Raw genomic sequence first — 25081 nt, forward strand, 5'->3', positions numbered from 1 at the left:
TATACAGCAAGTACAATAAGTATTGAACACGTCACAATTTTTCTAGGTAAATATATTTATAAAGATGCTATTGACATGAAATTTTCACCACGTTGGTAAAAATCCATGCAATCAATACATATAAAGGAACCAAAACAAATAAGTTCAGAAATTAAGTTATATGTAATAGAATGGAATAACACAGGGAAACAGTATTGAACACGCCAACTGAAATTAATTTAATACTTCATACAAAGTCTTTTGTTGGCAATTACAGCTTCAAGGTGCCTCCTGTATGGAGAAACTAGTCGCATGCATTGCTCAGCTGTGATTTTGGCCCATTATACCAGACAAACAGTCTTCAAATCTTGAAGGTTCCATGGGCCTCTTCTGAGTACTCTAATCTTTAGTTCTTTCCATAGATTTTCTATTGGATTCAAGTCAAGTGATTGGCTGGACCAGTCTAGCAGCTTTATTTTCTTTCTTTGAAACAAATTGAGAGTTTCCTTTTATGTTTGGGATCATTGTCTTGCTGAAATGTCCATTCTTGTTTCATCTTCCTTGTTCCTGGTGGATGGCAGCAGATTTTTATCAAGAATGTCTTGGTACATTTTTCCATTCATCCTTCCTTCAATGCAATGAAGTTTGCCTGTACCGTATGCTGAAAAACAGCCCCACACCATGATGTTCCCACCTTCAAACTTCACTGTTGGTATTTTTTGGTTGGTGTGCGGTGCCATTTGACCTCCAAACATGATGTGTATTATGGCATCCAAAGAGTTCAATTTTTGTCTCATCTGACCAGACTATATTTTCCCAGTATTTCCCAGGCTTGTCTAAATATTGTGCAGCAAACTTTAAATGAGCTTCAACATGTTTTTTCTTTAGCAATGGAGTCTTGCATGGTGAGCGTGCATACAGGCCATGGCAGTTGACTGCATTACTTATTGTTTTCTTTGAAGCAATTGTACCTGCTAATTCCAGGTCTTTCTGAAGGTCTCCACAAGTGGTCCTTGGCTCTTGGACAACTCTTCTGATAATCCTTTTTATTTTGAATGTTTTTAGTACAGACAAGCAGGCATAGAGCAAGGTATTATTTGCGCAGTGGCAGTATCATAGCCAATGAGGTTCAACTGAGGCGTGATTATTGCTAATTGCTTCCTGGCTTTTTGGCTAAGATCAAGTGTTGTATCTGTTCTTATCAGGAGGTGGCGCTTGCTTCCGTTCCTGATCTATGGCGAAATAGAGACGGGATTGCGGTTGCTATGCAAAGCCTGCTGGAGTAAAGGTGACCTGGAGCGGTTTGTAGCCGAAAGGGAAGCCTTCTGATGGGGTTGGAGAACCACGGGGTCTGATCCGGAGGGTCGGGCCCCTGGCCTTCTGGCCTAGATTGGGGTAGATCTAGCTCCAGCCAGTTTTTCTGGGAGAGAACGCTCACTCCTCCTTCGGGGGGGAGGTGGAGTGGTCAGTATCTCCTGATGAATATAATTAGGCAGGAGTGACGGAACGATGGTGGAGTCAAACCATAGGGCTCTCACCGGATTTCCTGAGCTCCAGGCCTTCCTGGTTGGGGTGGGAGCTGCTGTGGTCTGGGCTGTGGGTCAGGGTTGCTTTGAAAAGCCAGTGGTGAATGTGCCCCTGAAGTGGCAGTTCAGGGGTGCCGTATAGTCACGGTGTGTAAGCACTTGATTTTATGGCACCATGGTCACTTTCACCACACACACGTTTTTCACACCTGCCTCTTGGGCCGGGCCTTTTGGCCAGGACCAGGGGAAATTTATATGCCTGGCCGGAGGGCCGGCCATTGTATTGCACAATGGCCACTTTCACTCTCCCATCTCACTATCTTCCCCACTCTTTCTATTACCCCTGTTTGTCACTTTTTTGTATTCTTTTTGTTTGTGATGTATACACGTTTTGTCACTGTGTGGCGAGTAGGGTGTGGGTCCTCGGGCCTACTCTGAAAGTCTTGGGAGGGGGTGGACATAGGCCTTCTGGCTTGGTTCGCCCTCTCCTTTGAGGGGTCTCCCTTCGGGGGAGCCCCACTGTACTTGGGTTGGTCTGCTTCGGCAGACCTTCCAGTAAACGGGGTCCGCCTGGTTTCGGCCAGATGGACCCATTGTCTGAGTACCTTAGTCCCTGTCTGGAGCCTAACGCCCCGGGGGATCAGGGTAAGGTCCTTCCCTAGCGGAGGACTCTGTACACCCGTTGCACGTTTTTGTGTTTCACTCTCTATGTGTAGGCACTTTTTTTTGGTGGGTGGAAGTTTTTGAGGTGTGTTTTGCACGCCACTGGCTTTTCTATAAAGTGATTATTGCTAAAAAAAAAAAAAAATAGAGCAAGGTATTATTACAGCTCATTCAGTCTTGAAATGCACTTTTGAACAACAAGATTATCAACAGTATACCTATAAAGTGTAAAAGATATACAAATAATCAATTACCAACAATAAATCTCAACTATAGCCCATAAACCTACATTAGGTAAATAGAGCTGAGAAGGTGCTTTAGTGTTTCTTGGAGGGCTCTGTGTTGAGTCATGTCAAGAGTATTTCAGTGAGAGCCGGTAGACAACCACATCACCCCCACACCCCTGTCGGGATCTAACTGTGTGTGGGTGGAGGGTTTGCCCACCTGATTCGAGTGACCAAACTACTTGATTGTGGTTTCTTTTATACGAAAAAAAAAAAAAAAAAAATTGAATATGGATCCGTCTAGATGTTATTGAACGTTCTTGGTGTGACGGTATTGTACTAAAACGGCGTCTGTGAAGCCAATGTATGGCTGTATGTGGGGTTGTAGGGAGAGGTGAGGGGTAGGGAGGATATGAGGGTGATGAGGGGTGGGAGTGTTAACCCTTTCTGGGCTCATGAGGTAGGTGGCGGATTCAACCCCTCAGGTCAAGCTATGGAGTCTCAAGTAGTGAGCTATATACCGCGGATTCTTTAAAATGAAGTCAGCAAGCCCATATTTTATGGAATTTGGGGGAGGTGTCTTTTGCCTGGTGTATTAAATCCTCCATCTCAGCTATCCTTCCACTTGACGGAGCCATTCTGGTATGCTGGGGGGGGGGGGGTAGTCTTCCAGTGGGTGGGTATGCATAGTTTTGCTGCATTAATCATATGTAATATAAGGGATTTTCTGTATACCCCTTGGGGGATGGATGTGTGGTGGAGTAAGTATTGGGCAGGGTTAAAATCCAGAGTGTAGGTCGTGATTTTTGAAGTGAGGCGGTGTTTCTCTGTCCAGTAGGGTTGGATTAGGGGGCAGACCCACCATATATGTAGTAGTGTTCCCTTAGCCCTGCTGCATCTACAACATAGTGGTGGGACACTGGCGTGGAATTTGTGTATTTTATCGGGAGTCCTGTACCACCTAAAATAAATTTTGTATCCGTTTTCCTGTGCGGACACATTTTGAGAGCCCATGTGGATGTGTGAAAGAATATGATCCCAGTCTTCCTGAGACAGGTTAATGTCCAGCTCCTCTGCCCATTTTAGGCTAGTCAGATCGTCTTTAGTAGAGATCTTAGTGAATAGCAGTGCGTATATCTCAGAAATGAGATGCCTTTGGGGTTCAGACCTAGTACAAAGGTTTTCTAATGGTGTTAGATCTCTGCTCCAATGGAGGGTCATAGAGGAGCTGAACAAGAAGTGTCTAATTTTGAGAAAATGAAAAAAGGGTATGTCAATATCTGGGAATTTGGATGAGAGGATTTGGAAGGAGACCAACTCCCCCTTGTCAAAGAGGGAGCTGGCTCTGATGGATTTTTCTACAGGTCTGTTGATGTTACACAGGGATTTTATACCCGGAGGGAAGTCCGGATTACGGTCTAAAGGAGTCAATGGTCCGGGTGAGGAAGCAATACTTGTCTTTTTGCAGATAGTATGAAAAATGTGTAAAGTAGGGCCTATTAGGGGGTGTGTCGTAATCTCTCGCGGGGTTCCGTGTGGGCTTATCCAAGGGAGATGATGTATTGGCAGGGGGGAGAATGCCTCCTCTAGGCAAATCCAATCTTTAAGCCTGGTATGAATGTGCCAATCAACAGTTCTGGCCATATGGCATGCCCAATGATATTTTTGTAAGTCAGGGAGACCAATACCCCCCTTCAATTTAGGTGTTACTAATTTCTCCCAGCATATACGCGGATTATTGTCAGCCCAAATGAATTACAAGCATACGTTTTTGTAAGTAGTAAAAAAGATGGGGGAAGCCTGATCGGTACCGTCTGCAGCAGATATAAAAGTCTGGGGAGTATATTCATTTTCAGGATAGAAGCCCTCCCAAACCAGGAGAAGGTGCCCTTATTCCAGTCAAGGAGGTCCTTTCATATGGTTTCAAGAATGGGAAGGAAATTTCTGGGGTAAAGATCCACTAATTTGACTGGCAATTGGATCCCCAGGTAGGTGATAGCATGCTTTTCCCAGCCAAATGGAAAGTTTGCTTGACAGTGTGACAGTACAGGGTCAGGCAAGGTGACATTGAGAGCCTTAGATTTAACAAAATTAATTTGGAGGTTGGAGAGGGATTTGAATAGAGAGAAGTCGTTTAAGAGATTGGGAATTGTAGTTATGGGATTCGTAAGGAATAGAAGGATATCATCAGCGTATGCGGCCAATTTATATTGGTCATTCTTGATCGAAATTCCCTTGATGGTCAGGGCACCCCTGTCGAGTTCCGTTCGACAAGGAGAAGGCGTCCGACAGGTGACCGTTGACCCTAATCCTCGCCGTGGGGGATGAGTACAGAGCAAGAATGTATTGGAGCATATGGTCGCGAAACCCCATTTTGCGTAGAGCTTCTGCCATGTAGTCCCAGGCCACTCTATCGAACGCCTTCTCCGCATCAAGGGAAAGGAAAAAACCCGGTGTATTAGATGATGTTAACCAGTGATGGATGCTGATGGCCTTCAGGGTATTATCTCGTGCCTCTCGGCCGGGGATGAAACCTACTTAATCCAACGAGATCAAAGCGGGAGTAAAGGGAGTATACGGTTTGCTAAAATTTTTGTGTACCGCTTCATGTCAACATTTATGAGCGATATAGGCCTATAATTTGGGACCAGGGTTGCATCTTTGCCATGTTTAGGTATCACAGTGATGTGGGCCTCAAGGATGTCCAGGTGTTTAGTGGGGGAAGTGAGCAGTGCGTTGAAAGTTTTTAGTAAATGGGGGGTAAGCATATCCGTGAATGTTTTGTAATAACTTGTGGGTAAGCCATCTGGGCCCGGACTTTTGCCCGGTTTCAGTTGATTAAGAGCGTCGATGATCTCTTTCCCTGTGATCAGTTTCTCTAAATTGGCCGCTTCTGCGTCAGAGATGGGTCGTGGGCTGTATTGGGTTAGGAAGTCTTCTATCAGTTTCTTTCTGTCTTGGGATGGATCTGTCGTCAAGGGGGTGGGCAGGTTGTAGAGTTTGGAGTAGAATTGTTTGAAATGATTTGCAATGCCGGTTGAGGTTTCTATTTTGTTACCGAAGGGTCCGAAATAGAGTGGATGGTCGAGGAGGCTCATTTATGTTGAAGAGCTCTGGCTAGTAATTTGCCCAATTTGTTTTCAAATTCGTAATAAATTTGCTGTGTAAGGGCGTATTTACATCTGGTCGCTTTCCCTAGTTGCCTGGCCATCAACAGTTCTTGAAAAGTATTATCTGCTAGTGATTGTTTGTGTTTCATTTCAAGAGAATGGATACGCTCTGATAGGTCAGCAATACGTGCTTGTCTGGCCTTCCGCCTTTTCGCGGCCAAGGATATGAATTTTCCACGAACTACACATTTGTGCGCAGCCCATAGGGAGATCTAATGAGTAACGGAGGATGCATTCCCCTGAAAGTAGTGCTTTAGGCATGTGTTTATTTTATGAACGTGCTCCAGGTCATTGAGCAGGGAGTTGTCCAGACGCCAACTCGGTTTCGTAGGTGTTGTCGGGAATGTAATGGTGAATGAGATGGGATGGTGATCCGACAGGATCATGGGATCTATGGTAGCAGTAAGTAGGGAGTCTAGGTCCGTCTGGGTCAGAAAGAAATAATCTATCCTCGTGTATTTGTTGTGTGGGGAAGAGTAAAAAGTGAAATCTTTAGTATTGGGGTGCAGTGTACGCCAAGTATCATGTAGGGTTAAGGTAGCGAGCTGCGTTTTAATCGCCCGCAGTGCTCTATACGTTATAGTGGAGGATCCAGAGGAAGAGTCAAGAGATGGGTAGAGGGCCAAATTTAAATCCCCTCCGACCACCAGCATGCCCTTGTAGAACGAAGTGAGGCGTTGTAAGGTATTGCTAAAGAAGGGGACTTGTTGTTTGTTGGGGGCATAGATATTAGATAACATAACGGGTTTGTTATGTAGTTTGCCCCTGAGAAAGATGTAGCACGCATTGGTATCCAGAACTGTGTCTTGAACTTGAAATGGGCAGTTCTTAGATATTAAGATGGATACTCCCTTGGACTTTGAGGTGTTGTTAGTCGCGTGAAATACCGTGGGGTAGAAGGAATTATGAAGTTTGGGGACGTTGTCAGATCTGAAGTGAGTTTCCTGGAGAAACACATCAGCTTTGGCCTTTTTTAGAAGAAGCAGCTGTGACCTTTTTTCGGGGGTATTGAGACCCCTGATATTGAGTATAGCTTGACCTGAGGGGGAGGGTCTCTGGTGCTGAGAGGGGACATGATGTGGGGGAAATGTCACTCACAACCTATGCATTCTGATAATCCTTTTCACTCCTCTGTCAGAAATCTTGTGAGGAGCACCTGGTTGTGGCCACTTTATGGTGAAATGATATTCTTTCTACTTCCGGATTATGGCCTCAACAGTGCTCACTGGAATATTCAGACGTTTAAAAATCCTTCTCTAACCAATGCCATCTGTTTGTTTTGTAACAATAAAGTTGCAAAGGTCTTGAGAGAGCTCTTTGCTTTTAGCCATCATGAGATGATTCTTGTGTGACACCTTGGTAATAAAACACCTTTTTATAGGCCATCAGTTGAGACCGAACCAGCAGATATTAATTTGCACTGACAAGGGGCAGGATTACTTTCTAATTACTGATAGATTTCAGCTGGTGTCTTGGCTTTCCATGCCTTTTTGCACCTCCCTTTCTTCAGGTGTTCAATACTTTTTCCCTGTGTCATTCCATTTTAATACACATAACAATTTCTGTCCGTATTTGTTTTGATCTCTTTGTATGTATGGATTGCATGGGTTATTACCGACATGTGGTGAACATTTCATGTCAATAGCACCTTTAGAATTATATTTACCCTAGAAATATATATATGTGTGTGTGTGTGTGTGTGTGTGTGTTTATAGGCAAGGCATGAGTGGGGTATTGTTCAAGAGTAGTGTTCACAGTGAGTTCAGTCCACTCCAGAAATACTGCTTCAGGGCTTTTTGGTCCACTTTTATATATGATAGCAAGTAAAACTTTAACAGAACAAAAGGTTACCCACAAAGGAATTCCAACCATAACCATAAAGTACAAGCAAAAAATGTCCCTTTAGCCTCATGGCTTGCTTTCTCGGCCCCACTGCTCACTGCAAGCCTCTGGCTGCACCCCTGTAGCCTCACAACTCCTGGGGAGGACAGGACCCTGAACTGCTGTCAGGTCTTAGATTATAAGGGCTTTGCACACCGGCAAAACCCTGACACAAGGCTAGAGGCGTTTTCCTTCTCCAAACTCTTCAAAGCCTCTGGATTTCAGACCTTGAGCCATGAACTACAAAATCAAATCCAAAAAAACTGTTTTCTCTGCTCAGATCCGGTGCCCCTAATTTTGCATTCATGAGAAGCCTGCATGGTCTTTAATCCTACTAATACAGTGGCAGAGCTTAGCACTGTCACAATATATACACAAACATATTATGCTGTTTCTCCTTTCTACCCTTCTGCCATCTCCCAGTGCTATCTTGTTTTACATAGTGGCAAATTTTAATTTATACTCCAGAGATGCAACTTGTACAGTGTCATCCTCATAAACACTTTTGGGCTTTCTAGTTAAATTTTGTCTCTGAAAAAAACACATAAGCAAGAAGTATTTCTAATCTTTATATTCTGTCTAATATTAGATGAAATAATTAAAGAAGGAGAAACTTGCTAATACTTTTAGCACGCCATGTTTGATAGTTGTGTTAGTATCCCTTCAAAGGCAAGGGGGGTCATTTGAAACCTGGGCACCTACATACTATTTGCCTATTTTTTTCTACTTGAGTATCCTGTGTATAACAGCCAGAATAGACTAACATATTCATTTGTAGTACTCTGTGTTCTCACAGATCAATTTAAATCTTTTATTTTCTTTACAGCAGATCAGAAGAGATCTGTAACCTTTACTGAAACACAGCCTCAGCCCTCCACATCTCATGCTGAGGTACCCCCCATCGCTCCACGCTCCGGCTGCAGCCCTGCACCATCCATCAAACAGACATCTGCAGAGAGCCCTGTACTCACCTCGTCTCCATCCATCACTGTAGCTGACCTTCACAGCCAGACTGACAGCCAGGTAACACCACAAAAAGGTTAGAGCATGTGTATCTCACTTTCCTCTAATGGTCAATTAAGCTCATTATAGATGGGTTGGCACTTTTAAATGCATTTCTATGGCCTGCCATTGACGGAGAAAATTTCTTTCCTGCAACTATAGACATTGTCGACAGGGAATCCCTCCCGCCGAGCCACTGTGTTCCCTCCTGCCTTCTCTGCTGGGATAACATAGTAATTATTGCTAGCAGCTATAACAGCCGCTAGCGATAATAGCATGTAAAATCCGGCAGGCTGGTTGTACCCAAGTTGATTAAGCCTGCCCATACATGGTTCGAATCTTGACCAGTTCCTGCTAAATTTGAACCGTCTATGGCCGGCTTGGTGAATATTTGATCTGCCTGTGCATCCTCTCCATGGTGCTTTGAATATATGACGGTGAGCAAATCAGACCTTTATGTCAGGTGTTGCAATGTATGGGTGATATATACAGTTGGTAGAGAAAAGAATCCCCACCCCCCACCCCCTCTTTTAAATCACATTTTTGTTGCTTTGCAGCCTGAAATGAAGACAGACACAGGTTTTGTTTTATTCAGTTGTTTTTACTAGTGCAACTTCAAACATCCAAGTGAAATATATAACGCCAACCTGTAAAAAATAAATGAACAAAAAACAGAATCACTGAGTTGGAAAAAGATCCCCCCCCACTTTTTGTCAGTATTTTGTTGAACCACCTTTTGCTTTAATTACAGCTTTTAGTCTGTTGGTCTCTACTGACTTTATCCCTCTAGACTTTGCAATATTTGCCCACTCTTCTTTGCAGAACTGCTTAACTTCAGTTAAATTTGATGGTGACCGTTTGTGGACTGCAGTCTTCAAGTCATTCCACAGATTTTCAATGGGGTTAATGTCTGGGCTCTGACTAGGCCATGCAAGGACATTCACCTTTTTCTCCTTCAACCACTATGTGGTCATTTTTGCTGTGTGCTTTGGGTCATTGTCTTGTTGGAAGGTAAACCTTCTTCCCATTGACAACTTTCTGGCAGAGGGCAGCAGATTTTCCTAAAAAATTTGACAGTATTTTGCTCCATACATTTTTCTTCTATCCTGACAAGTGCTCCAGTCCCTGCTGCAGAAAAAAGACCTCATAACAGGATATTACCACCTAGGGCCGGGACAAGGGGTGGGCAGGAGGGACGGCTGCCCTGGGCACTGTGGTATTATGTGAGGTTTGGGGGCACCACAAGCAGAGTGGAGGGAGGGGATTTGTGTTGTGAGGGGGAAGAGGGTAAATTTGGGACGATAGAATATTTGTGCTATAGAAGGGGGGATTTTATTGGGGGGGGGTAATTGTGCTGGGAGCATATGTGGAATGAGAGGATTTGAGCTAAGCATGCAGATTAGCGGTCATTTTTTTTGGGGGGGGGGGGTTTGCTGACACATAATGCTCTCTTCATCTTAAGGGGGGGGTGCAATTTGGCATGTTTGCCCTGGGCTCTAGGTGACCTTGTCCCGCCACTGTTACCATCTCCATGCTTTACAGTAGGAATGGTGTTATTTGGATGGTGAGCTGTATTGGATTTCCGCCAGACATATCGTTTGGTGTTGAGGCCAAATCATTCAATCATTCTATTGCAGGAACATTTGATTTTAAAAACTTTGCTAATCAAATGTAAATACTGGTCTAATTGGAATGAACATTTCAGTTAAACCACTTTCATGATTCTTCAAGCAGAAATCAGTTTTTGGTTAACCTGGGAAAAAAAATCTATGATGGCACCTTTGATGATTATGAAATATTATCTATATAATCGTGCAAAAAAAATGTATCATTTTTTATGGGGGTTACGATACAGCTCTGAATTCATAACCCATCCAGATCCCCTTTTTTTTTTGTATTAATTTTGTGTTTATAATTAAGTGCTTGAGGAATATCAGCCAGGTTTCATGAAACTGGTAACTGTTTTATGTACAACGGAACTGGCAAAAGGCCTCCTGAAAAGTTAGTGGCCTTATAAGAACTGAAAAGAATGTTTGCATAGAAACTTTACTCCCAGCCACTCCTATATCAACAGCAACTAGGCTTACAAATGTTTACTATGATAATATAAACTGGGAGGGAAGCAAAAGAATGAACAAAACACATTTATTAAATAATATATGGAAATAACAATCATATACAGTAGCCCTGCACATAAATCAGAAATAGGGGTTAACAACTCAAATAACAAAAATATGTTACAAATAATTCCTAAAATAGATTAAAAAGTCAAATAGGTATCTGACATTTTTGACAGTCCCAAAAGTAAAACAAAGTATCATTGACTTTGCTGACTGACTATGCAGAGCACTAATCAACCTAGTGGGGTCTTGTCATGTAGCAGGTAATACGGGTCCATGGTCAACATGTACATCAGAAATTCAAGTGTATCTCTAGTCAAAACCTTTTTCGTTTTGGATAACTCCTGACAAAATTTTTTTTGTTTTTTAGTTTTGAATAGAGTGGCGGGTCTGACATGTTTTTTATTTTCTGCCTTTGAAACCATTGGGAAGATTTCCCCTCACTTCTTGTCCCTGTGATATCCTTTAAAAAAAAACAAGGGGTGCAATAAATAGTCATTGGGACAGGGAAGCACCAACAGCAATAAAAAATATTGTCCAAATCAGCTGGAGATATATATTCTTTTAGCGAAGAGATGGCCTGGGCAAGATGCAAAGTAAAATATATATCACATCTTTACGATAAGCGTATTTTCAAATCTTTTTTATGCCCCGTACACACGGTCGGATTTTCCGATGGAAAATGTCCGATCGGAGCGTGTTGTCGGAAATTCCGACCGTGTGTGGGCTCCATCGGACATTTTCCATCGGATTTTCCGACACACAAAGTTGGAGAGCAGGAGATAAAATTTTCCGACAACAAAATCCGTTGTCGAAAATTCCGATCGTGTGTACACAAATCCGACGGACAAAGTGCCAGGCATGCTCAGAATAAATAAAGAGATGAAAGCTATTGGCCACTGCCCCGTTTATAGTCCCGACGTACGTGTTTTACGTCACCGCGTTTAGAACGGATTTTCCGACAACTTTGTGCGACCGTGTGTAGACAAAACAAGTTTGAGCCAACATCCGTCTGAAAAAATCCTAGGATTTTGTTGTCGGAATGTCCGAACAAAGTCCGACCGTGTGTACGCCCTATTAGAGTTTCAAAAGACTATGGTATCCCAAATACTGCACACTTCAGATATTTATAACTATGTCACTCCCATATGTTTACTCCCAATGCGACTCAAATCGTGGGGCCCAATGTGACTCAAGTCGCAGTTACAAAAAAAAAGTTTCCTGCACCATTTTCTGTAACTTTAGTGCGATTTGAGTGCCATAACTGCAATATTAAATCACAAAGGTTGCAAGAAAGTTGCAAGGAAATTGCAAGCAAGTCTCAAGACTTTGGGGTCGCAGCAGTGGGACCATTTCAAGTGTTCTGCAGCGGGCAACCACAGTGATGGAAGCCAGGGCCAGGTTGCAACCTCTGCGACCTTGGTAGTTCCACCACTGACAATCCGTATATCCTGTTTAGTATGGGTAAACTCCCCTCTCCCAAGTGCCCTAAATGTCCTTATGACAATGGCACAGTTTATCATATGATCTGGGAATGTTTGGCTATCCATTCTTTCTGGTCCACAGTTACAGACTTTATAAGTTCACGCCTTAACCTTCCTAAAATATTCAACCCTTCTAGGTGTTTATTGGGTTACTTAGAGGATTCTGATACCACTACTAGTACAAAACTTCTTTTATGTTTGTTACTATTTTTAGAAAACATATAGCAATTCTGTGGAAATCACATATTCCCCCTACAATACTGTATCACAATGGCTCAGGATGGTTAGTCAAATTATACCCAGGTATAAATTAACGCATGAGGATGGCCAAAAACATTTGGGAAAATTTGGTCTCCCTGGCTGCCATCCCAATATACAATACCGCTTGATTAATATCTTAATGTATATACACAATATTACCAAAATTATTGAGACGTCTGCCTTTACATGCACATGAACTTCGGTGGTATCCCAGTCTTAGTCCGTAGGGTTCAATATTGAGTTGGTCCACCTTTTGCATCTATAACAGCTTCAGATCTTCTGGGAAGGCTGTCCACAAGGTTTAGGAGTGTGTCTATGGAAATGTTTGACCACTGATGTGGACGAGAAGGCCTGGCTTGCAGTCTCCGCTCTAATTTATTCCAAAGGTGTTATATCGGATTCAGGTCAGGACTCTGTGCAAGCAAGTCAAGTTCCTCCACCCCAAACGCACTCTTTCATGTCTTTATGGACCTTGCTTTATGCACTGGTGCACAGTCATGTTCGAACAGGAAGGGGCCATCCCCAAACTGTTCCCACAAAGTTGGGAGCATGAAATTGTCCAAAATGTATTGGTATGCTAATGCCTTAAGAGTTCCCTTCACTGGAACTAAGGGGCCAAGCCCAACCCCTGAAAAACAACCCCGCACCATAATCCCCTCCACCAAATAATTTGGACCAAATAAGTCTAGAAAGGAATTACTTCTGGATAAATGTGTTTTTTTGTGTGTCAGTTCTGTATAGGAGTGTTACATTTTGGGGATTTCAAAGCATCACATGGTCTGCTGATTTATAAAGTCTTCTTGGGGATAGAACTGTATTGCCCTGGTAGTGATGTGAAACATCATGTATATAACTAGGGTACTAAGTAATTCAACTGTGCCTCCATAAGAGTTCAGAAACTGGTTGACTCCTTTGGATTGTGGAACGTTGTTGCGCTCCATTGTGTAAATGTGCGGTTTTTTTTTAGTGTTTGAGCAGGTGACAGGTTGGAACCTCAGTTTTATTCCTTGCTTTCTATTAACATGGAGATTTCCCTTCACTTCCTGTCCCAGGGACAATGTTGTCACAATTAGAGGAAATCTCTCCAACAGGGAAGGGTAATGTCCTGTACACACGGTCGGACATTGATCAGACATTCCGACAACAAAATCCATGGATTTTTTCCGACGGATGTTGGCTCAAACTTGTCTTGCATACACACGGTCACACAAAGTTGTCGGAAAATCCGATCGTTCTGAACGCGGTGACGTAAAACACGTACGTCGGGACTATAAACGGGGCAGTAGCCAATAGCTTTCATCTCTTAATTTATTCTGAGCATGCGTGGCACTTTGTACGTCGGATTTGTGTACAAACTATCGGAATTTCCGACAACGGATTTTGTTGTCGGAAAATTTTATAGCAAGCTCTCAAACTTTGTGTGTCAGAAATTCCTATGGAAAATGTGTGATAGAGCCTACACACGGTCGGAAATTCTGACAACAATGTCCTATCACACATTTTCCATCGGAAAATCCGACAGTGTGTACAGGGCATTAGACAATGGGGATAGGGTAAAAATTTTGTCATCTTTTTATTTCTTTCTGTGTATGCTTTGGAGATTTTTCTTCACTTCCTGTTTGAGTGATAATGTTGCCACTGGAAGAATTATTCCAGTGTCATTGTGAGAGGAGGTGAGTGCAAAGCTTACCATGAGGCCACAGGTAAAAATAAAATACCTTAAAGATAGGCAAAAAATTAGCATTAGGCCTCATGCACACAAGGCATTAAAAAAAAAAACTAGCTACAAAGCCAGTACCGACACCTGGAATAAGCGGCTGTAAAAATGCGCTTTTAGAAGCATTTTGCATTGGCGTTTAGGAGCATTACCGTTTAGCAGCGTTTCTCTGCCCTCTTCTATTTTCCACTCCCAAATCCAATTACTACAGCTTAAAAACGCTTGATGCTGCTTAACTCCGTATACAGCATTAACACATGTTTAGCTACCTTTAGAGTTTTTAAAGATTAACACTGCTGCTCCAGAACATGCTGGCCCTGGATTTTTTTTTTTTACAGCTTGAAAACGCCTATGGCACTTACAGGTCCTAAAAGCCTATGTGTACATGGATACATAGAATAACATGGAGAGGCGTTTCAAAGCTGTAAAAAAAACATCTGACGCTGCTAAAAGCGGCAGTAAAGTGCCTTGTGTGCATGAATCTCGGCCGGCTCAGCAGGAACCACACAAGATTCGAACCATTAGTGGGCAGGCTGAATGTACCAAGTTGATTGATCGATCAACTTGGGTACAACCAGACTGCCAGATTCACTTACGATTAAAGCAAACTAGTGCTATAGCCGCTAGTGATAATCACTGTCTTCTCCCAGCCGGGACGACCAGGTTGTGACAAAATGTACAGTTTTACTAACATGTCAAAGTGACAGTCACCCAGTACCAGTTTCAGCTGGATTGCCTGACAGTGTCATATTTCCCAAACCTAACTGCTACATGACCACTGATAGAGCAAAGCATTCAGATGGGCAGGTTGGAAAGTAAGCCCAAGTGTTCCCCGCAATTATAAGTGGTGGCAGTAGCATTGTTAGCATAGTTCTTCTCCCTTCTCTGTAGCACCAACCATGGAATTATCAGCAGACAAATTAAAGATTTATTAAAGATATTATTGAAGTAAAATTACTTAACAATGATCAATAATTCATAAATATGAATATGAACTATAAGACTAGATGGCATTCATAAGCTTTTTTTTTAGCACACCCCTGCACACAAAAAAAACCTCAGATGAAAAAAATTGAGATTTAACATACAAAAAACACAAAGTTTCAAGTCCTTGCTATTTTCTTTGAAGAGTGGCTTTTCTAGGCCTGTAAACAATATAGCTGCCTACACTCACAACCCCTGGATCAAAGATAAAGATAAAAGCATCTTTTAAGACTCTTGTCTGGCTAAATATAGTAGTTTAATTTAGGCTTGTTTGTCTGATATGATGCCAAAAACCGCTGGATGTTTTTAGTTTGCAGTATTAATTGCAGGATTTTGTTACAGAAATAAACTAATTTTGAATGTAAGCTAATAAAATCTCTACAGACGTTAGGATAAATTTTCTGTGACATGCTTGGGGATATTTCGATAGTACACAAACATTATTTACTTGTAGCATATATCAAGAAAGCATCAGATTCATTTTTTTTTTCTATTTCTAACAAAACAAATGTAAACAGCAATATTGCATTATTGTTTACAATGCAATTTTTAATAGGGAAACAATGGAACATCTGCCCAAAAGCTGTTATTATACAATATCAGCTAACCCAGAGGTACATTGTTTTTATTGATTTGGCCAGTTTATATATTTAAAATGTGAGAAGGAGCAATTAAGTACAATCACTGGGTAGCAAGGCAAAGCAGGTGGCAGAACCAGAGTAAAAAAAAATAAGCACATTTTTCAGCATGTACAAATTAAAGAACAACACAAATGAAAATGTAAAAAAGTTTTAACATTAATGGTATATATATATATATATATATATATATATATACAGTGGGGCAAAAAAGTATTTAGTCAGCCACCAATTGTGCAAGTTTTCCCACTTAAAAAGATGAGAGAGGCCTGTAATTGTCATCATAGGTATACCTCAACTATGAGAGACAAAATGTGGAAACAAATCCAAACAATCACATTGTCTGATTTTTGAAAGAATTTATTTGCAAATTATGGTGGAAAATCATTTGGTCTATATCAAAAGTTCATCTCAATACTTTGTTATATATTCTTTGCTGGCAATGACAGAGGTCAAACGTTTTCTGTAAGTCTTCACAAGGTTGTCACACACTGTTGCTGGTATATTGGCCCATTCCTCCATGCAGATCTCCTCTAGAGCAGTGATGTTTTGGGGCTGTCGCTGGGCAACACGGACTTTCAACTCCCTCCAAAGGTTTTCTATGGGGTTGAGATCTGGAGACTGGCTAGGCCACTCCAGGACCTGGAAATGCTTCTTGCGAAGTCACTCCTTTGTTGCCCGGGCGGTGTGTTTGGGATCATTGTCATGCTGAAAAGACCCAGCCACGTTTCATCTTCAATGCCCTTGCTGATGGTAGGAGGTTTGCACTCAAAATCTCACGATACATGGCCCCATTCATTCTTTCATGTACACGGATCAGTCGTCCTGTTCCCTTTGCAGAGAAACAGCCCCAAAGCATGATGTTGCCACCCCCATGCTTCACGGTAGGTATGGTGTTCTTTGGTTGCAACTCAGCATTTTCTCTCCTCCAAAGACGACAAGTTTTACCAAACAGTTCTACTTTGGTTACATCTGACCATATGACATTCTTTTGTCCTCTTCTGGATCATCCAAATGCTCTCTAGCAAACCTCAGATGGGCCGGACAAGTACTGGCTTAAGCAGGGGGACACGTCTGGCACTGCAGGATCTGAGTCCCTGGCAGCGTAGTGTGTTACTGATGGTAGCCTTTGTTACGTTGGTCACAGCTCTCTGCAGGTCATTCTCTAGGTCCCCCCGTGTGGTTCTGGGATTTTTGCTCACCGTTCTTGTGATCATTTTGACCCCACGGGGTGAGATCTTGCGTGGAGCCCCAGATCGAGGGAGATTATCAGTGGTCTTGTATGTCTTCCATTTTCTTATTACTGCTCCCACAGTTGATTTCTTCTCACCAAGCTGCTTGCCTATTGCAGATTCAGTCTTCCCAGCCTGGTGCAGGTCTACAATTTTGTTTCTGGTGTCCTTCGACAGCTCTTTGGTCTTCACCATAGTGGAGTTTGGAGTGTGACTGTTTGAGGTTGAGGACAGGTGTCTTTTATACTGATAACAAGTTCAAACAGGTGCCATTAATACAGGCAATGAGTGGAGGACAGAGGAGCCCCTTAAAGAAGAAGATACAGATCTACAGATCTGTGAGAGCCAGAAATCTAGCTTGTTTATAGGTGACCAAATACTGGTACTTATTTTCTACCATCATTTGCAAATAAATTCTTTCAAGAATTAGACAATGTGATTGTCTGGATTTGTTTCCACATTTTGTCTCTCATAGTTGAGGTATACCTATGATGACAATTACAGGCCTCTGTCATCTTTTTAAGTGGGAGAACTTGCACAATTGGTGGCTGACTAAATACTTTTTTGCCCCACGATAGATAGATAGATAGATAGATAGATAGATAGATAGATAGATAGATAGATAGATAGATAGATAGATAGATAGATAGATAGATATTGTATATCAGCGAAGGGGAGATGGGGAGAAGGGAATGAATAAGGATTAGCTAAGGATTAATAAGGAACACTGATTATTTAATCTGTTTTTTACTTGCAACTTGTAGTTTCGATTTAATGGACATCATATGCAGATCAAATGACCCCCTTTAAAACTACACACAGCAAGGAAAGCTGTCCACAGGGGTGTACCACCAAAAGCGGCACACTTTTCCCCTATGTATGCGGCAATACCAACTTGAGCCCCAATAAAAGGTCTCCCCCTATGTGATAAGCGCAGTTCTTACACATTCAGATATTCCATTCGCCTCTATACTTTAGGGGACTGTATACTTACCCATTTAATAACTTGGTCCGGTACCCATGGGCCATCTCTTGGTACTATGGATATTGTATTGAACACACTTATAGTGGGAATTTGTGACCACTTACCGGTGTGTGTAATTTATACTCAAATACCTATACATGACTACTATATACCAGTGGTATCTATTATAGACCACATGATATATGTGTATCCTACTACTTTAGACACACATATGCAATTTCGTTTTTTCGGTTATTTGTCAGTTTGGTCAAGTTCTCCCACACCTTGAGCCACAAGTTTACCAGCACCTACCCAGTATCTGTCCTGAGGAAGCTAATATTTTAGTGAAACGCGTCGACAAGCACGTTTTTGGAGGCAGTACTGGATCGGAAATTTTTCTTTTACCTTGATACAGTATTAAATGAATCTTTGTAGGTCCAGTCCTCTATAACTGCATTATTGGGTAACTGGTAACTGTGTCCATACAGGGTATTGTTTGTATGTTTTTATATGTTTATTAACTATGTAATAAAATGTATACTTTTTTACTGATTCTCTCTCTCATTATGTGCCCACAAAGTCCGCAAATTTTTAGACTTGTACAATCCTTGAATATATATTTTGGATGTTGGAATGGTGAGGGTCTTCCCTACCCCTTTAAAACTGCTTTAAATGAGACAGAGTAATGGCAATGTAACAACAATATACAACCCCAATTCCAAAAAAGTTGGAACGCTGTGTAAAATCTACATAAAACAGAATGCAATGATTTGAAAATCTCATAAACCTATATTTTATTTACAATAGAAAACATATCAAATGTTTAAACTGAGAGAATGTGGCATTTTACTGTAGGTAAAAAAAAATAAGGTAACTTTAAAAATGATGGCAGCAATACATCTCAAAAAAGTTGAGACAGGGCCATGTTTACAATGGTGTAGCATCCCCTCTTTTTTTAACAATACTCTGGAAACATCTGGAAACTGAGGTGACCCATTTCTGGAGTTTTGGGAGAGAAATGTTGTCCCATTCTTGCCTGATATAGGAGTCTAACTGCTCAACAGTCCTGGTTCACCTTTGTCGTAGTTTTCAAGATGCGCCAAATAGTTTAGATTGGTAAAAGGTCTGGACTGCAGGCAGGCCAGTTAAGCACCCAGACTCTCCTACTACAAAGCCATGTTGTTGTTATAAATGCAGTATGCGGTTAACTATTCTCTTGTTGAAATATTCAGGGCCATCCCTGAAAAATACATCATCTGGATGGGAGTATATGCTGCTCTAAAACCTGGATATATTTTTCAGAATTGATGGCGCCTTTCCAGATGTGCAAGCTGCCATTCCATGTGCACCAATGCAACCATAGATGCAGGTTTAAAGTGAGTGCTGATAACAAACCAGAAGGTCCCTCTCCTCTTTAGTCCAGAGGACTCAGCGCCCATGGTTGCTAAAAAGAATGTCAGCTTTTTATTCATTTGACCACAGAACAGTTTTGGACTTTGCAAGAGAGCACTGGGCCAGAATGATGGCAGCGTGTAGGCAGGTGCAGTTTACTTTCTCCACAGCAGGTGGCACTTGGCTGTAGTGGCACTGTTACTGGAGAGGAAGTCAGGAGGAATGAGGTTCCTCTATGGTTTCCTGGGTCACTGAGGAAGCTATCTTGTTGGATACTGTCACCCCATGTGATATAAGCAGCCATCTTGGGTCAGACAGACCCTTTTTAGGGCCCTGGCTCCTGGGTTTTGGCGAGTGGATAGAGTTGGGACAGGTACCCTGTATCAGGGCTGGGCTCAGCCATTCCTTCTCTGAGCTGGCCGCTCAGCTGTTGGCTAATTGCCAGCTCCTATCTCTCCACAGTGACTCACCTGTTGATATCCTGCTCGTCAGTCCTGCCTACTTAAGCCGTCCAGTCCAGATGATCTCTGCCTTCGCCTTGGTCACATCTCTAGAGACGCTCTCCTGTGTTGCTGTTAAAGACTTGCTTGGCTGACATGCCTTCTGGCTCCAGATTCTGCCTACTGTTTTACTACTCTCATCTCTGGCTCCCTGATGTTTTGGCTTGTCTGACTATCCGTTCCGGTTCCTGAACTCTGGCTATGTTTTGACTACGTTTACTCTGTTTACCTTTTTTAATTATTATTAAACAAGTGAGATTTAACTACTTCTGTCTCAGTCTGAGTCACGGTTTCTGACAGTAGGCGAAGGCCATGAATTCAGAAGATGCAATCAATCCACTTGTTGGTAATATTTTTTCCAGATTGGATAAGCAAGATCACTGCATGGATCAGTTTGCCATGGCGTTACAAATGCTCCTGAGACGCACGGCTCACCTGGAATCTCCCACTGTGGCTGCTCCGGTACAACCTGAGTTGTAGGCCGTCCCTGCTGCTGCACCAGTCTCTGTGCAGGCACCCGCCTCGAGTATTACCTCTATAAGGAGGTATGTCTGGTTCCACTCCGCTTCCCCAGCGATTTGGGGGCGACTCAGTTCAATGCAGATGGTGTCTTAGCCAGGTTGAGATATACTTTGAGATGCTGCCCCAGGCGTTTCCCACGGACAGAAGCAAAGTAGGTTTTGTGATATCTTTGCTTTCTGAGAGAGCCTTGGCCTGGGTAAACCCTCGATGGGAGACGCAAAAACCTGTTGTTTTGAGTTACCCTGAGTTCGTGGCCTCCTTTAAAAGTTCCCGCACGCTCCGCTTCTGCTGCCAAGTGCCTCTGTTCATCAGAGTACGAGAACTGTTGCCGACTACGCCATTGAATTCCCTACTCTGGCAGCAGAGGTTGCTTGGAACAATGAGGCTCTTATGGCTGCTTTTTCTCATTCCATCAAGGATGAGATAGCAGCCCGAGATATACCCACTGAGCTGCAGAAGTAAATCACGTTTGCCATCCTCATTGACTCCAGACTCAGAGAAAGACTCTCTTTTAAGGAGCGCTTGCAGAAGCCTCCTGTACGTTTGCCTCTGAGCTTTGCAGTCTCACCCGTTCCTCCCTCACCTCCCATGCCTCTTGGTACCGAGTCGGTCAGTGAAGATGAACCCATGCACTTGGGCTTCACGTGTCTCTCTGCAGATGAGAGAACCTTTAGGAGGAGGGAGAGATTGTACCTTTATTGTGGCCAGGCAGGCCACTTTTAGAAGTCTTGTCCTACCCGTCCAGGGAACGCCCAAACCTTGATGTCCTGTCACGGACAGACCTTAGGTGGCGTTGTTTTATCCCCAGTTATCCAGAAGGATAAGCCCCTGGTTTTGGTCACCCTTTCTTGGGCTGAGTCGTCCGTCGGGATATAGGCTCTAATCGACCCTGGGGCTTCAGGCCTGTTCATTGATGCTGCCTTTGTATCAAGTCACTCAATTCCGCTGCAGCTGCGTGACACTCCGCTTGCCATTGAGGCTCTTGACAGGAGACCCCTACAGCCTGCCCATATGACTCATGACACAGTTCCATTGTCCATGGCCGTAGGGGCTCTTCACCAAGAGATAATCCAATTCCAAGTTATTTCCTCACCTATGTTTCCGTTGGTTATCCTTGGCTACAGAGGCAGCACCCCTCTTTTGATTGGCTCCATGCTGAGGTTCTCTCCTGATCGCCACAATACAGTAAGACATGCTTCCAGAAGGTAGCCAAGGTCCTGTGCACCTCTTCACTCTCCTCCCTGCCGGAGGAGTACTGGGATTTTAGTGATATCTTTGACAAAGGTCAAGCCGGAAGTTTGCCTCCACATCAGCCGTATGACTGCGCAATTGACCTTCAACCTGGTGCCATGCCCCCTTGTGGCCGGGTTTACCCTTTGTCGGTCTTGGAGGATGAGGCCATGGAGGAGTATGTTGCAGACGCACTTTCTCGAGGTTTCATACTCAAATCCTCATCTCCTGCTGGTGCTGGTTTCTTCTTTGTGAAGAAGAAGAGTGGTGAACTGAGACCTTGTATTGATTATAGGGGTCTCAATTGTTTCACGATTAAGAATGCCTATCCGATTCCGTTGATTACAGAGTTATTTGACCGCCTCAAGGGAGCAATGGTTTTCACGAAGCTTGATTTGAGAGGGGCATACAAGCTCATGAGGATTAAGAAGGGTGAAGAGTGGAAATCTGCGTTTAATACGAGAACAAGCCATTATGAGTACCTCGTAAAGCCATTTAGTTTTTGTAACGCCCCCGCAGTTTTCCAGGAATTCATTAACAATGTCCTCCGAGATTTGTTGCAGTTATGTGTGGTGGTTTATCTCGATGATATCTTCATATTTTCCAAGTCCCTGGAGAGCTACCACACAGATGTCTGTCGTGTGCTTCAGAAACTAAGAGAGAACAATCCCTATTGTAAACTGGAGAAGTGCAAGTTCCATCGTGAACAGGTTAAATTCCTGGGTTATGTCATTTCCACTGCTGGTTTTTCGATGGACCCAGAAAAACTTTCTGCAGTCCTCCTACAGTGGCCCCGACCCATTGCTTTACGTCCTCTGCAGCGTTTCCTGGGCCTTTCCAACTATTATCAGAAGTTTATTCATAACTTCTCATCTCTGGTCAAGCCCCTGACTGATATGACCAGAAAGGATGGTAACCAACAGTGTTGGTCTCCTGAGTCCATTAAGGCCTTTGAGAGTCTCTGCCTTTGTTTCTGCTCCTGTGTTGGCACATCCTGATCCTATGTTACCTTTTATCTTTGATGTTAATGCTTCTGAGACTGGAGTTGGCGCCCTTCTGTCTCAATATCCTACCTCTGAGAGCGCTTTGCAACCTTGTGCCTACTTTTCTAAGACATTGTCACCTATGGAGTGCAATTACGAGATTGGTGACAGAGAGCTGTTTTAGCCCTGAAAGAATGGAGACATCTCCTCGAAGGTACCACTGTGCCGGTTCTCATTCTTACTGACCATAAGAATCTCACAGACCCCCCACCAGGACAAACCCCCTCCATTAGTACAGACCCCCCCAGGACAACCCCCCTCCATTAGTACAGACCCCCCCACCAGGACAAACCCCTCTCCATCAGTACAGACCCCCCACCAGGACAACACCCCTCCATTAGTACAGACCCCCCCACCAGGACAAACCCCCCTCCATTATTACAGACCCCCCACCAGGACAAACCCCGCTCCATTAGTACAGACCCCCCCACCAGGACAAACCTCCTCCATTAGTACAGACCCCCCCCCAGGACAAACCCCCCTCCATTAGTAGAGACCCCCCCAGGACAAACCCCCCTCCATTAGTACAGACCCCCCACCAGGACAAACCCCCCTCCATTAGTACAGACCCCCGCCCACCAGGACAAACCCCCCTCCATTGGTACAGACCCCCCACCAGGACAAACCCCCCTCCATTAGTACAGACCCCCCCACCAGGACAAACTCCCCTCAATTAGTACAGACCCCCACACCAGGACAAACCCCCCTCCATTAGTACAGACCCACCCCACCAGGACAACCCCCCCTCCATTAGTACAGACCCTCCCACCAGGACAACCCCCCCTCCATTAGTACAGACCACCCCCCAGGACAAATCCTCCTCCATTAGTACAGACCCCCCCAGGACAAACCCCCCTCCATTAGTACAGACCCCCCACCAGGACAAACCTCCCCTCCATTAGTACAGACCCCCCACCAGGACAAACCCCTCTCTATTAGTACAGACCCTCCCACCAGGACAAACTCCCCTCAATTAGTACAGACCCCCACACCAGGACGAACCCCCCTCCATTAGTACAGATCCACCCCACCAGGACAACACCCCCTCCATTAGTACAGACCCTCCCACCAGGGCAAACCCCCACCATTAGTACAGACCCCCCCACCAGGACAACCCCCCTCCATTAGTACAGACCCCCCACCAGAACAACCCCCCCTCCATTAGTAGAGACCCCCCACCAGGACAAACCCCCCTCCATTAGTACAGACCCCTCCAGGACAAACCCCCCCTTCATTAGTACAGACCCCCCCACCAGGACAACCCCCCTCCATTAGTACAGACCCCCCCACCAGGACAAACCCCCTCCATTAGTACAGACCCCCCACCAGGACAACCACCCTCCATTAGAACAGACCCCCGCCCACCAGGACAAACCCCCCTCCATTAGTACAGACCCCCCACCAGGACAAACCCCCCTCCATTAGTACAGACCCCCCACCAGGACAAACTCCCCTCAATTAGTACAGACCCCCACACCAGGACAAACCCCCCTCCATTAGTACAGACCCACCCCACCAGGACAACCCCCCCTCCATTAGTACAGACCCTCCCACCAGGACAACCCCCCCTCCATTAGTACAGACCACCCCCCAGGACAAACCCTCCTCCATTAGTACAGACCCCCCCAGGACAAACCCCCCTCCATTAGTACAGACCCCCCACCAGGACAAACCTCCCCTCCATTAGTACAGACCCCCCACCAGGACAAACCCCCCTCCATTAGTACAGACCCCCCACCAGGACAAACCCCCTCCATTAGTACAGACACCCCCAGGACAACCCCCCTCCATTAGTACAGACCCCCCCACCAGGACAAACCCCTCTCCATCAGTACAGACCCCCCACCAGGACAACCCCCCTCCATTAGTACAGACCCCCCCACCAGGACAAACCCCCCTCCACTATTACAGACCCCCCCACCAGGACAAACCCTGCTCCATTAGTACAGACCCCCCCACCAGGACAAACCTCCTCCATTAGTACAGACCCCCCCAGGACAAACCCCCCTCCATTAGTAGAGACCCCCCCAGGACAAACCCCCCTCCATTAGTACAGACCCCCCACCAGGACAAACCCCCCTCCATTAGTACAGACCCCCCACCAGGACAAACCCCCCTCCATTAGTACAGACCCCTCCAGGACAAACCCCCCCTCCATTAGTACAGACCCCTCCCACCAGGACACCCCCCTCCATTAGTACAGACCCCCCACCAGGACAACCCCCCTCCATTAGTACAGACCCCCGCCCACCAGGACAAACCCCCCTCCATTGGTACAGACCCCCCACCAGGACAAACCCCCCTCCATTAGTACAGACCCCCCCACCAGGACAAACTCCCCTCACTTAGTACAGACCCCCCCACCAGGACAAACCCCCCTCCATTAGTACAGACCCCCCACCAGGACAACCCCCCTCCATTAGTACAGACCCCCGCCCACCAGGACAAACCCCCCTCCATTAGTACAGACCCCCCACCAGGACAAACCCCCCTCCATTAGTACAGACCCCCCACCAGGACAAACTCCCCTCAATTAGTACAGACCCCCA

The 25081-nt window shown here is 44.5% G+C and overlaps 1 protein-coding gene and 1 pseudogene across 27 annotated transcripts in view; both read left to right on the forward strand.

Annotated features, from left to right (window-relative positions):
* UNC80 (unc-80 homolog, NALCN channel complex subunit) overlaps positions 1-25081 on the forward strand; it is a 288619-nt gene that overhangs the window by 248236 nt on the left and 15302 nt on the right. For 25 of the 27 annotated variants that reach the window (XM_073633516.1, XM_073633519.1, XM_073633525.1 and 22 more), the window contains one exon: positions 8270-8466. The exons of 1 other annotated variant lie outside the window; for it this stretch is intronic. In XM_073633516.1, the coding sequence (XP_073489617.1) occupies positions 8270-8466 (197 nt within the window). Of the gene's footprint in view, positions 1-8269; positions 8483-25081 lie in introns of all 27 variants that reach the window. One more of the 27 variants, XM_073633537.1, reaches the window with a different exon arrangement.
* Positions 1073-1137, forward strand: LOC141101903 (U4 spliceosomal RNA; annotated as a pseudogene).

The sequence above is a fragment of the Aquarana catesbeiana genome, linkage group LG06 (assembly GCF_042186555.1).
Source record: "Aquarana catesbeiana isolate 2022-GZ linkage group LG06, ASM4218655v1, whole genome shotgun sequence".
Taxonomy (NCBI): Eukaryota; Metazoa; Chordata; class Amphibia; order Anura; family Ranidae; genus Aquarana; species Aquarana catesbeiana.